Source organism: Leucoraja erinacea, chromosome 3 (genome assembly GCF_028641065.1).
Source record: "Leucoraja erinacea ecotype New England chromosome 3, Leri_hhj_1, whole genome shotgun sequence".
NCBI lineage: Eukaryota > Metazoa > Chordata > Chondrichthyes > Rajiformes > Rajidae > Leucoraja > Leucoraja erinaceus.
In genome coordinates, this window is record NC_073379.1 from 2,416,915 (window position 1) to 2,430,510 (window position 13,596).

Consider the following 13,596-nt stretch of genomic DNA (forward strand, 5'->3'; position numbering starts at 1 on the left):
GGGGCTCTTAAAAATAGCGGAGTCAGGGGATATGGGGAGAAGGCAGGAACGGGGTACTGATTGGGGATAATCAGCCATGATCACATTGAATGGCGGTGCTGGCTGGAAGGGCCAAATGGCCTACTCCTGCACCTATTGTCTAGTATTGTATTCTTGTATTCAAATTTTATTGTCGTTGCCTCACTTTGAGACAACGAAATGAATTTCCCGTACAGCAGTATCGTTAAAAAAAATCACAAGAAAAATAATAAAAATAAATAATAAATAAATAATAAAACATATTAAAAAATAAAATTGAAATTGAATTAAAAATTTAACAAAAGCACAAAGTCTATTGTCTAAACCTGGTAGTGTGGGAGGGAACCAGAGCACCCAGAGAAAACCCACACTGGTCACGGAGAGAACATACAAACTCCATACAGACAGCATCCCATGGTCAGGATCGAACCCAGGTCTCTGCCGTTGTAAGACAGTGACTCTACTGTTGTGCACAGTGCCGACTCTAGGATTAATATATGTAAACGTTGCCACGGTGATGTGTCTCATATGTTGAGATGTCATATTTGGCGATATGAAATATGTAACTGGTATAATTACATTTAATTAATGTGTAAAGCTTCAAGGTGGCAATGAGACAAAGTTCAGCACACTCAGTTAAATATCAGGTTCACCTGGTTACATTCCTTTTGATCTTATTGAAGTTACAGTATACTCTGGATCAGTGTGTAGCTGCTCCTACAAGTATCAGATTAACTGGTTGGAGAAGCCTGTTTTCCACTCCAGAGAACAGCTAACCATTGTCAGTGCGGATGGGTTGACTGTAATCGTAAATTGTCGACTGATTCACAGCACTGCAAGAAGCGGATGAAGGCAGTCGCAGAGTAGGCAGGGCCTGGCCATTAATTGGCTCGATCGCTGACTTGGACCATGCCCCTGAGCCCAACAGGCCCAATGCGATGAAGATAACCACATCCTTACTGCGTTCTAATCACTGATTAACCTATTTGACTGATATACATCCCTGGTTTCAGCATGTTGACATCTCCTGGCTCAACTACATTGCAATAGGCTGCGAGCATCAGAACTCCTACGAGCTCCTGGAAAACAATCGTGTGATTTATGTTTTTTTTTATTTGAGACACTTATTGAACTTGGAACCAATGCACAAGGTGCAAAGGTTGTTGGCCTGGTAACTCGCTACTCCACTTTCCTCTCTGATTCCTCTTTGAAGTTTGACACCAACTTCCCCCCCCCCCCCCCGTGGGTAAAGGTCCCTTTGTGGGCAGCAACATAGAACAGTGCAGAAGGAACGGGTGACGTTTCGGGTCGAGACCCTTCTGCAGTCTGAAGAAGGGTCTCGATTTAAAACGTCACCCATTCCTTCTCTCTGGAGATGCTGCCTGTCCCGCTGAGTTACTCCAGCATTTTGTGTCTATCTACGATTTAAACCAGCATTCAGATTCAGATTCAGATTCAATTTTAATTGTCATTGTCAGTGTAGAGTACAGAGACAACGAAAACATCTCCCTTGAAGAGCGACATAGCAAACGATTTGAATAAATAATAATAAGTGTCCGGGGGGGGGGGTGGTGGTGATTGGCAGTCACCGAAGTACGTTGTTGAGTAGAGTGACAGCCGCCGGAAAGAAGCTGTTCCTCGACCTGCTGGTTCAGCAACGGAGAGACCTGTAGCGCCTCCCGGATGGTAGGAGGGTAAACAGTCCATGGTTGGGGTGAGAGCAGTCCTTGGCGATGCTGAGCGCCCTCCGCAGACAGCGCTTGCTTTGGACAGACTCAATGGAGGGGAGCGTGGAACCGGTGATGCGTTGGGTAATTTTCACCGCCCTCTGCAATGCCTTCCAGTCGGAGACAGAGCAGTTTCCATACCATACTGTGATGCAGTTGGTAAGGATGCTCTCGATGGTGCAGCGGTAGAAGTTCACCAGGATCTGAGGAGACCGATGGACCTTCTTCAGTCTCCTCAGGAAGAAGAGACGCTGATGAACCTTCTTGATCAGAGTAGAGGTATTGTGGGTCCAAGAGAGGTCATCGGAGATGTTGACTCCCAGGAACCTGAAGCTAGAAACACGTTCCACCTCCGTCCCGTTAATGTGGATGGGGGTGTGCATGCCGCCTCTGGACTTCCTGAAGTCTACAATGAGCTCCTTGGTCTTCTTGGAGTTAAGGGCCAGGTTGTTGTCAGCGCACCATGCAGCTAAGTGCTGGACCTCCTCCCTGTAGGCCAGCTCATCGTTGTTGCTGATGAGGCCAATCACCGTTGTATCATCTGCATACTTGATGATGGTGTTAGTACCATGTACAGGTGTGCAGTCATAGGTGAAGAGGGAGTACACATAGAACAGTACAGCACAGGAACAGACACTTCGGCCCACAATGGTTGTGCCGAACATGATACCAGGTTCGGAACATGATGCCAAGTTAAACTGACCTCGCCTGCCTGTACATAATCCATATCCCTCTATACCCTACCCCTCCATATACTTATCTAAAAAACTCTGAAACACCATTATCATACCTGCCCCCACCACCACCCCTCGCAGTGCATTCCAGGCCCCAGCCACTCTGTGTAAAAAAAAACTTGCCCCGCACATCTCCATTAAACTTTCTGCCTCTCGCCTATAGCTATGCCCTCTAGTGTTGGATATTTCCACCCTAGGAGCAGCAAGAATGAAGTTTGCATTTCAGCCCAGTCACTTAAAATTCATCACCTTCCCACTCCCTGATCTGAAGCTAGATATCCAAACCTTGAACTCTAAAAGGCAATTAGTTACAAATATTGTGCCAATTTTTAGTTTATACTTTTAGCATGGATCACAATCCTCAGTTGGTGGCACTCTATCCTTAGGTGGTGGTGCAGCGGTAGAGCTGCTGCCTTTCAGTGTTTGCAGCCCCAGAGACCTGGGTTCGATCCCAACTACGGGTGCTGGCTGTGGGGTGTTTGTATGTTCTCGCCCACTGTGTGGGGTTTCTCCAAGATCTCCGGTTTCCTCCCACACTCCAAAGATGTACAGGTTTGTAGGTTAATTGGATTGGTTTGTGTAAAAACTGTCCCCAATGTGCGTGTCTGATCATGTTAATGTGCGGGGTTCTCTGGTCAGTGTGGACTCGGTGGGCCGAAGGGCCTGTTTCCGCGCTGTATCTCTAAACTTAACTAAAGGCATCTACATCCAGCCAAAAAGGCGATGAGAACAAGCAGGGAATCGAGTGCTCATGGACAATGTGCTGGAAGATATGATTAGTTAGATTATCTTCATGGTTGGTGCAGGCATGATAGGCCAAAGGGCCTGTTCCTGTGCTGTGTTATTCTATGTTCTGGTTCAAATGCAGCTGAAGATAGTTTAAATATTGAGACACTTCTTGAAATTGTTAAAAACCTTTCAAATACCCTTGATTCACATTGATATAACACTTTATAGCACAATAAAACATCCCAGGAATGTAACTGGACAAATATTATAGTTGACCTCGGGAAGTTACAAGGACAGGGTTAGGTGGGAGTTTGACCTTGAGGTAAAGGCAGTTAAAGGTATAATTGATATTATTCAGCAAGCTTAAAATGTTCATATAAAGTTGAATATAATTAAGGGCCTGTCCCATTTTCACGACTTAATTCAAAACCTCTGCCGAGTTTAAAGGACCGGGAAAAAAAAAATCAAGATGGTGGTAATCTACAAACTCCTACAACCTTCCACCCCTATGTTCACAAACTCCTACAAACACCTACGAGTATGTCTACCAATTCCCACGACTATTTTGATGCCCTCCTTACGAGTAAAAAATGGCAATTTCTTTCATCCCGACCATTTTTTTACTCGTGGACATTTTTTAACGGGCTGGAAAAAACGCCCCGACTTACCTGATGCCACGGCTACCTACGGCTGGCGTAACGAGCCGCTACGATATATCTACGGACTCCTACGGACTCGTTACGAACATGCTGCGAGTTTGAATCAAGGGGAAAACTCGGGAGAATTCGTGAATTGCCTCGTGAAAGTGGGACAGGCCGGATATACAAAGGACACAAAGCGCTGACCAGCAGAATTACTCCAGCACTTTGTGTCCTTTTGTGTATTAACCGGCATCTGCAGTTGCTTATTTCTACTGAATAAAGTGATATTTAGATTAGCTTTAGTTTAGAAATACTGCGTGGAAACAGGCCCTTCGGCACCGACCAGTGATTACCCCGTACATTAACACAATCTACACACAATGGGGGCAATTTGCATTTACACCAATTCAATTAACCTACAAACCTGGTTACACAAAAAAGCTGTAGAAACTCAGCGGGTGCAGCAGCATTTATGGAGCGAAGGAAATAGGCAACGTTTCGGGCGGAAACCCTTCTTCAGACTGATCGGGGGCGGGGGTGGGTGGGGACAAGAAAGGGAAAAGGAGGAGTAGCCAGAAGGCTGGGGGATGGGAAGAGACAGCAGGGGGGCTGAGGAAGGGGAGGAGACAGCAAGGACTAACAAAATTGGGAGAATTCGATGTTCATGCCCCCGGGGTGCAGACTCCCCAAACGGAATATGAGGTGCTGTTCCTCCAATTTCCGGTGCTGCTCGCTGTGGCCATGGAGTAGACCCAGGACAGAGAGGTCGGAGGCGGAGTGGGAGGGGGAGTTGAAGTGCTGAGCCACCGGGTGGTCAGCTTGGTTATTGCGGACCGAGCGGAGGTGTTCGGCGAAACGATCGCCCAACCTCCGCTTGGTCTCACCGATATAGATCTGCTGACATCTAGAGCAGCGGACGCAATAGATGAGGTTGGAAGAGATGCAGGTAAACCTCTGTCGTACCTGGAACGATTGCTTGGGACCTTGAACGGAGTCGAGGGGGGAGGTAAAGGGACAAGTGTTGCATCTCTTGCGGTTGCAAGGGAAAGTGCCCGGGGAGGGGGTGGACCGAGAGGGAAGGGAAGAGTTGACAAGGGAGTTATGGAGGGAGCGGTCTTTGCGGAAGGCAGATATGGGGGGAGATGGGAAGATGTGGCGAGTGGTGGGGTCACGTTGGAGGTGGCGAAACTGACGGAGGATTACTTTTTGTATGTGTCGGCTGGTGGGGTGAAAGGTGAGGACTAGGGGGACTCGGCCCTTGTTGCGAGTGCGGGGATGGGGAGAGAGAGCAGTGTTGCGGGGTATGGAAGAGACCCTGGTGCGAGCCTCATTTATGGTGGAGGAGGGGAACCCCCGTTCCCTGAATAGTGAGGACATTTCAGATATCCTGGTGTGGAACGCCTCATCCGTGGAGCAGATGCGGCGTTGACGGAGGAATTGGGAGTAGGGGATGGAGTCCTTACAGGAAGCAGGGTGGGAAGAAGTGTAGTCCAGATAGCCATGGGAGTCAGTGGGTTTATAGTGTATGTCGGTTAGAAGTCTATCACTTCCTTGCTGTCTTCTCCCAATTTTGTTAGTCCTTGCTGTCTCCTCCCCTTCCTCAGCCCCCCTGCTGTCTCCTCCCATCCCCCAGCCTTCTGGCTACTCCTCCTTTTCCCTGTCTTGTCCCCACCCACCCCCACCCCCGATCAGTCTGAAGAAGGGTTTCGGCCCGAAACGTTGCCTATTTCCTTCGCTCCATAGATGCTGCTGCACCCGCTGAGTTTCTCCAGCTTTTTTGTGTAACCTTCGATTCTCCAGCATCTGCAGTTCCCTCTGAAACAACCTACAAACCTGTACGTCTTTAGAGTGTGGGAGGAAATCAGAGCACCCGGGGAAAACCCACGCAGGTCATGGGGAGAACGTACAAACTCCGTAGTCAGGATCGAACCTGGGTCTCTGGCGCTGTAAGGCAGCAACTCTACCGCTGCCACCCAATATATTTGAGATATATTTGAGAAATGCGAGGGAATGTGGTGGGTTAGCTGGATCTGTAGTGACTGCTACCCTTGTATAGGTGAATGGCCAAATAATCCACAAGGGATTGAAGGGCATGTGAGAGAGGATTTGCTGCAGGGAAACGGAAGAATGTGAATGCTCTGAGTGCTGGCAGATTAAGTGACTAAATGTCCTCCTATGTTGCGACAAATATAAGTCAAAGCAATGTGGGTGTTTTTCCTCCCATTTTCAAAGTCCATTCAGTGAAGCTCAAAATAGGAATGGAAAAGAATGAATAATCAAAGTGTGTGTGTGTGACTTTAGAGATACAACGTGGAAACGGGTCCTTCAGCCCCCGTATCCGTGCCAACCAGCGATGACTCCATACACCAGCACTACCCTGCACGCTAGGGGCGATTTACAGAAGCCAATTAAGCCACAAACCCATTTGTCTTGGTAGTGTGGGAGGAAAGTGGAAATCACGAGGAGAACACGCAAACTCCATACAGACAGCACCATGATCAGGATCGAACCCGGGTCTCTGGTGCTGCAAGGCATCAGCTCTACCGCTGCACCACTTTATGAAACAGTACGAAAAAAATGTCCCGAATGGACATCCGTTCTTCGTAATCATATTTTAGATGTCAAACATTGCGTGAATCGTGGTGATATTCGGAAAGATGTTCATTTAAACCTGCCATCCTCAGTTTATTATTGCTGTCACTGTATGTCATGTTGTTACTTGTGGGCGGAGCACCAAGGCAAATTCCTTGTATGTGAACACTTGGCCAATAAACTTACTTAGGTACACAGAAATGCTGGAGAAACTCAGCGGGTGCAGCAGCATCTATGGAGCGAAGAAAATAGGCAACGTTTTGGCCCGAAACGTTGCCTATTTCCTTCACTCCATAGATGCTGCTGCACCCGCTGATTTTCTCCAGCATTTTTGTGTACCTTCAATTTTCCAGCATCTGCAGTTCTTTCTTAAACAACTTACTTACTTACTGATAACTTTTCTCTTCCAGATGGATAGAAGCCTGTCTACGTGAAGAATTGCCCCCGACCACTGAGCTCGAGGAGGGACTGAGGAATGGAGTCTATCTTGTTAAACTTGCCAGGTTCTTTGCTCCGAAGTTGGTGCCCGAGCGAAAGATCTACGATATTGAACAAACAAGATACAAGGTACAGAAATCAATTGTCATGGGGCTGAGGACCTCTGTTTCAGAACATAGCGATCAATTATTCCTCCACGGTGTATAACTTTGGTCGCCTTCTCCTGAAAGTCAACAAAATAGAGAGAGTACAGAGGAGATTTACTAGAATGTTGCCTGGGTTTCAACAACTAAGTTACAGAGATAGGTTGAATAAGTTGGGTCTTTATTCTCTGGAGCGCAGAAGGTTAAGGGGGGACTTGATAGAGGTCTTTAAAATGATGAGGGGGATAGACAGAGTTGATGTGGACAAGCTTTTCCCTTTGAGAATAGGGAAGATTCAAACAAGAGGACATGACTTCAGAATTAAGGGACAGAAGTTTAGGGGTAATATGAGGGGGAACTTCTTTACGCAGAGAGTGGTGGCGGTGTGGAATGAGCTTCCAGTGGAAGTGGTGGAGGCAGGTTCATTAGTATCATTTAAAAATAAATTGGATAGGCATAAGGATGAGAAGGGAATGGAGGGTTATGGTACGAGTGCAGGCAGGTGGGACTAAGGGGAAAAAAATTTGTTCGGCATGGACTTGTAGGGCCGAGATGGCCTGTTTCCGTGCTGTAATTGTTATATGGTTATATGGTTATATGGAAAGTCAGTTTTTTTTCCAATGGTATAATTAATATGGTTGGCAGTAGCCCTTGAATATCTCATTGAAGGTTCCAAGCCAAAAGGGCTAGTCCCACGAGTAGGCGACTCCATGCGGCAAGCACGACCTAACGTGGTCGCTTGAGCCGTACGGCCTCGCGGGGCCGGTCCCACTTTGATCGACGGAGCCGTATGGAGTTGTGCGGAGCTGCTCCCGACATTGCGCTGGCTCCGAAAAACTGACCGTGTTCAAAAATTCCGCGCGGCATCGGTCTGCCGGCCCGCAGCCGCTTGGGGTCGTACGCACCGCCTCGACGGGCGTCTCTCGACGCCGTACGTCACGCGCGAACCTCCCGTGGACTTCGCTCGAACTTCCCGTCACTCATTCGACCTCCGCGCGGCCCCCGCTTCCGGTTTGGTCGTGCTCGCCGCATGCAGGCGCATGCTGGTGGGACCGACCCTGTACGGGGATCACTCGACCTCCTCGCGGCCCCCGCTTCCGGTTTGGGCGCACTTGCCGCATGCAGGTCGCATGCCCGTGGGACAGGACCTTAAAGGTCCTTCCTGAGTGTAAACATCAGAAGGAACTGACTCTCAGGTTTGGAGTCAAATACACTGGTACCAATACATAGCACAACAGGGAATGGACTGGGAATTAATTCCTTGATGCACATTTTCTTTCTTTTGCCCAGTTTACTGTTGTTTTCCCCCCAAAGTCGTGTTTCCCATTGAGCCAAGACACCAGGCACTTTTGTCATTGTAAAATCTTACTATATGGTCAATTTTGGAGCCATGATGATGGTTTTGGTTGGCTGTGTGGTACCTTTGCAGCAGAACCCAAGCCAGTTCCAGTAGCCTAGCTGCTTTAGCTCTTATGAGTCCCACAGCACAGAAGCCTATTTCCTTTGCTCCATAGATGCTGTTGCACCCGTTGAGTTTCTCCAGCATTTTTGTGTACCTTCGATTTTCCAGCATCTGCAGTTCCTTCTTAAACATCACAGAAGCATGCTCCTTGGCCCTCCTCATCGATGCTGACCATCAGAGCAAGTCCCATTTGCCCATGCCTGGGCCATATTCCCCTAAACCTTTCCAATCCATGTACCTGTCCTAAATGTACCTTTTTAAATGCTGCCTTAACTACCTCCTCTGGTAGCTCGTTCCATATACCTGCCCCTCTCTGTGTGGAACATGTTGCTGCTCGGGTTCCCATTAAATCCTTCCCCTAACATGGGCATCGCTTAACACTGGTCATTTGTCACATCAAAAACATTGGTAGCCACCCACCAAAACAGAATCAGGAATATTGGACCTGATTTTACCTCAACGCTACTAGACTTGAGGTAGATAACAAATCACCTTGACTATTTTCAAACAAGGTTCAAACTAGAGGACATGATTTGAGAATTAAGGGACAAATGTTTAGGGGTAACATGAGGGGGAACTTCTTTACTCAGAGAGTGGTAGCTGTGTGGAATGAGCTTCCAGTGTAAGTGGTGGAGGCAGGTTCGATTTTATCATTTAAAAATAAATTGGATAGGTATATGGACGGGAAAGGAATGGAGGGTTATGGTCTGAGTGCAGGTAGATGGGACTAGGTGAGAGTAAGTGTTCGGCACGGACTAGAAGGGCCGAGATGGCCTGTTTCTGTGCTGTAATTGTTATATGGTTATATGGTTATTTTCTTATGTACCTCCCGCAATAAAGCACTGTTGTACACCCTTGCCATTCCCATTGCAATTATAAATTAATATGTTATTGTCACATGTGACAAGTCACAGTGAAATTCTTTGCTTGCTTACCCAAGGTATGCCAATAGTCACCGCATAAGGGTGCTGAGAAAGTTACAAAATATGAACAGTATCCACGCCAGCTCCTCTGTTCTCCCCCCCCCTCCCTCACGGCGGTCCCCACACGCCAGCTCCTCCTTTGTTCCTTCCCTCAGCAGCGGAGTCCTCAAGGGCCTGTCCCACGAGCATGCGACTGCATGCGGCGAGCGCGACCTAACGTGGTCGCTTGAGCCGTATGGCCTCGCGGGCCAGTCCCACTTCGATCGCCAGAACCGTATCGCGTGGGGCTCCGAAAAACTGACACTATCCAAAGATTCCACGCAGCAATGGCCTGCCGGCCCGCAGCCGCATTAAGGCCGTATGCAGCGCCTCGACGGGTGCGCACCGCTTCTCGATGCCGTACGCAGCATCTTGACGGCATACGCCTTCGCCCGAACTTCACGTCAACTCGTACGGGATCACTCGTCCTCCGCGCGGCCTCTGCTTCCGGTTTGGTCGCCCTCGCCGCGTGCAGTCGCATGCTGGTGGGACAGGCCCTGTACGGGGATCTCTCGACCTCCGCACGGCCCCCGCTTCCGCATGCAGTCGCATCCTCGACTCGCGGCTTACAGGTTCCGACCAGCGGGGGCTCTGGCTTAGGCTACACCGCGCCTCGCCGGCACTGCTATTTAATGCACCCACCTTTAGTTTTAAGTGCTTGATTGAAATTTGTTAACATATGTTCACAGGCACTTGATGCATAAAGTAAACCTGCAGTTTGTTTTTTTTAAATCATGTACTATTTTCCAGCATTGACACCCCTTGATCTGCATAATTGGTGTACATATAATGTACATATTATATTCCCCAGTCACACCTGTTTGCAATAACTGTGCTAGTTTATTCAGGCAGAATTCATGTAAGGTTCAGTATGTATGATGGTGGAGCAATGCAGTGATTATACTCTTCCCTTGAGAGAAAGGAGCTTGTCTTGGGAGATGAAGCAATGATTTGAAGTGCATTGTATGTTTGCAAAGTCTTAAACTTTTTCACTCATACAATTCCTCTAAGGTTTTAATGCCACTTTGAGTTAGCTGCCTTCTGTTAACACAGCGCAGATAGTCGGTTTCCTGTGCAGTGTGCAATCTGCTTCTGATTTGATGCACCAGACAGCACGTTTTTGAAGATAACCTTCACAATATAAGGTAGACTGCTGGAGAAACTCTGGGTTTCGCCCCGAAACCTGGGTTTCGGCCCAAAACATTGCCTATTTCCTTCAATCCTCACCCGCCGAGTTTCTCCAGCATTTTTGTCTACCTTTGATTTTCCAGCATCTGCAGTTCCTTATTAAACCTTCACAATATATTTGCTTTATTTGTGAAAAAGCTACTTAAAAAAAAAAACTGTTTTACAAGGATGTTTGTTCACTGAAGTCTTTCAACCATATGTTGATTGTTGCAAATGCAATATGGTTGAGGCTTAATTTGTGTGTAGATGGTATTTTGTGTTTACATTTTGCAACACTTTTCTTGGTGACCGTTTTCAGGCAGAGGCAGACAGACACAGAGACAGACAGACAGACAGACAGACACAGAGACAGACAGCCAGACACGGAGACAGACTGACAGACACGGAGGCAGACCGACAGACACAGAGGCAGACAGACACAGAGACAGACAAACACGGAGACAGACAGACTGACAGACACGGAGACAGACAGACAGACACAGAGACAGACAGACAGACAGACACAGAGACAGACAAACACAGAGACGGACAGACAGACAGACAGACAGACAGACAGACACAGAGACAGACAGACAGACAGACAGACAGACAGACAGACAGACAGACAGACAGACAGACAGACAGAGAGACAGACACAGAGACAGACAGAGACAGACACAGAGACAGACAGACAGACAGACAGACACAGATACAGACAGACAGACAGACAGACAGAGACAGACAGACAGACACAGAGACAGACAGACAGACACAGAGACAGAGAGACAGACACACACAGAGACAGACACACGAGTGTCATGGTAGTAATAATAGTGGGAGGAAAGAGAAAATGTGCGCAAAAGACTGGAGGCTCTCAAGGGCCTCTTGTTATTTTTATGTTGTTAACATTGTTTTGTTAATATCTGTTCTCATTTCAACTTAACCTAATGTGCCAAAGATATTTTATGTCATCGCAATCCAACACTGGGGAAAGGACATTTCCACAGTGGAATAGATTTACAGAAGGATTTAAAACAGAGAATACTTGAAAGACATGGAAAGAGTAACAGAGGCAAACACTTCAATTGATTGCCTTTAATTATACTCAAAACGATGGTTACATGCCCTTTAGCCCATCAAGTCTGTACTGACTACCAAACTCCCTTTCACACCTATTGTCTAATCCTGTTTGTTTAAAAAAATGTCCACGATTCTGTAAATGTGTCCTAAAGTCTCACCACTTGCTTGAACATGAGGGGCAAATAACATTGGTCATTTAGGTTAGTTTAGAGATACAGCGCGGAAACAGGTCCTTCGCCCCACCGCGTCTGCACTGACCAGCGATCCCACGCACGTTAATGCTCCCCTACACACACACACACACACACACACACACGAGGGGCAATTTTACATTTATACCAAGCCAATTAACCCATAAACCTGTACGTCTTTGGAGTGTGGGAGGAAACCAAAGATCTCGGAGAAAACCCACGAAGGCCATGGGGAGAATGTACAAACTCCGTACAGACAGCACCCAAAGCCAGGATCAAACCTGGGTCTCTGGCGCTGTTAGACTAGGTCTACCGCTGCGCCATTGTGCCGCAGACTGCCAACCTGCAAGGCTTATGGAATCTTTGGGATAGGGTATAGAGGAGGAAACACGAGTAGTTGCAGAGAAAACGTGCAAACTCCACACAAACAGCATCAGTGGTCAGGACTGATTTTGAATCTGATTTTGGCACAATGCGTTATGTAGAACTGCAGCTTGGTTAAAAAAAGCATATACTACTTTTCTGCATTTGCATCCCTTGAGCTGCATCATTGAAGAACATATAATGCATTATTATTTTACCTGGTTATCGTGCGGCACGGTGGTGCAGCGGTAGAGTTGCTGCCTTACAGCGCATGAGGCACTGGAAACCCGGGTTCAATCCTGACTACGGGTGCTGTCTGTATGGAGTTTGTACGTTCTCCCCGTAACCGCGAGGGTTTTTTCTAAGATCTTCGGTTTCCTCCTGCACTCCAGTGACGTGCAGGTTTGTAGGCTAATTGCCTTGGGTATAAGTGTAAATTGTCCATAGTGTGTGGAGGATAGTTTTAATGTGTGGGTATGGTCTTGGTGGGCCGAAGGGTCTGGTTCTGCGTTATATCTCTATACTAAACACTGGATAGACACAAAGCTGCATTAACTCAGCGGGACAGGCAGCATCTCTGGAGAGGGTGAATGGGTGACATTTCGGGTCGAGACCTTCCTTCAAACACTAGTTTGCTACAACTACTATTTTAACCAGACAAAATTCATGTAAGGTATGTATGATGGTGGAGCAATACACTGATTATACACTTCCCTTGAGGGAATGGAATTTATCTCGGGAGATGAATGGGACAGGGGAGGAAACTGGAGGAAAACACAGGTAGTTACAGAAAGAACGTGCGAACTCCACACAAGCAGCATCAGTGGCCAGGACTGAATTTGGGTGGGGCGGCAATTCTGCGGACTGCTTCACTGTGCCACCCCCGCAGCTGCTCAAACCATGGGGAGAATTGAGAAAAGAGAATTGCTTTCAATTGTAAAAGCTTCTTTCATGCAACTAATTGGAATGAATGATGAACACAACACAAACAAGCAAGCTTGCGATTACTAACTTTGTAACACAAAGGACATAGGCTGATGGTGATGGGGGGGGGAAAATGTATCAGTAATCTGAAGGGTAACTTTTTCACACAATGGGTGGTGGGTGTATAGGACAAGCTGCTAGAGGAAGTAGTTCAGGCTGGGACTATCTCAACATTTATGAACCAGTTCGTTCGCTAGTGTGCCAGACGACGCATAGCTCGCCGTTGGCTTCTATCGTCATCCAGCATGTTGACAGAATTGGTCGCCCGACCCGTCACAGAGTGCATCGTGTCATCGTTTCCGGGGATCGCCACGAGGAAGCTACTATCATGATCCCCCCATGAAGCAGTTAAACAGGCCACATGG

The 13,596-nt window shown here is 47.5% G+C and overlaps 1 protein-coding gene across 1 annotated transcript in view; it reads left to right on the forward strand.

Moving 5' to 3' along the window:
- Positions 1 to 13,596, forward strand: part of iqgap2 (IQ motif containing GTPase activating protein 2) — a 320,956-nt gene that overhangs the window by 139,114 nt on the left and 168,246 nt on the right. Inside the window, exon 3 of the mRNA XM_055631389.1 lies at positions 6,852 to 7,008. Within this exon, the coding sequence (XP_055487364.1) occupies positions 6,852 to 7,008 (157 nt within the window). The remainder of the gene's footprint in view (positions 1 to 6,851; positions 7,009 to 13,596) is intronic.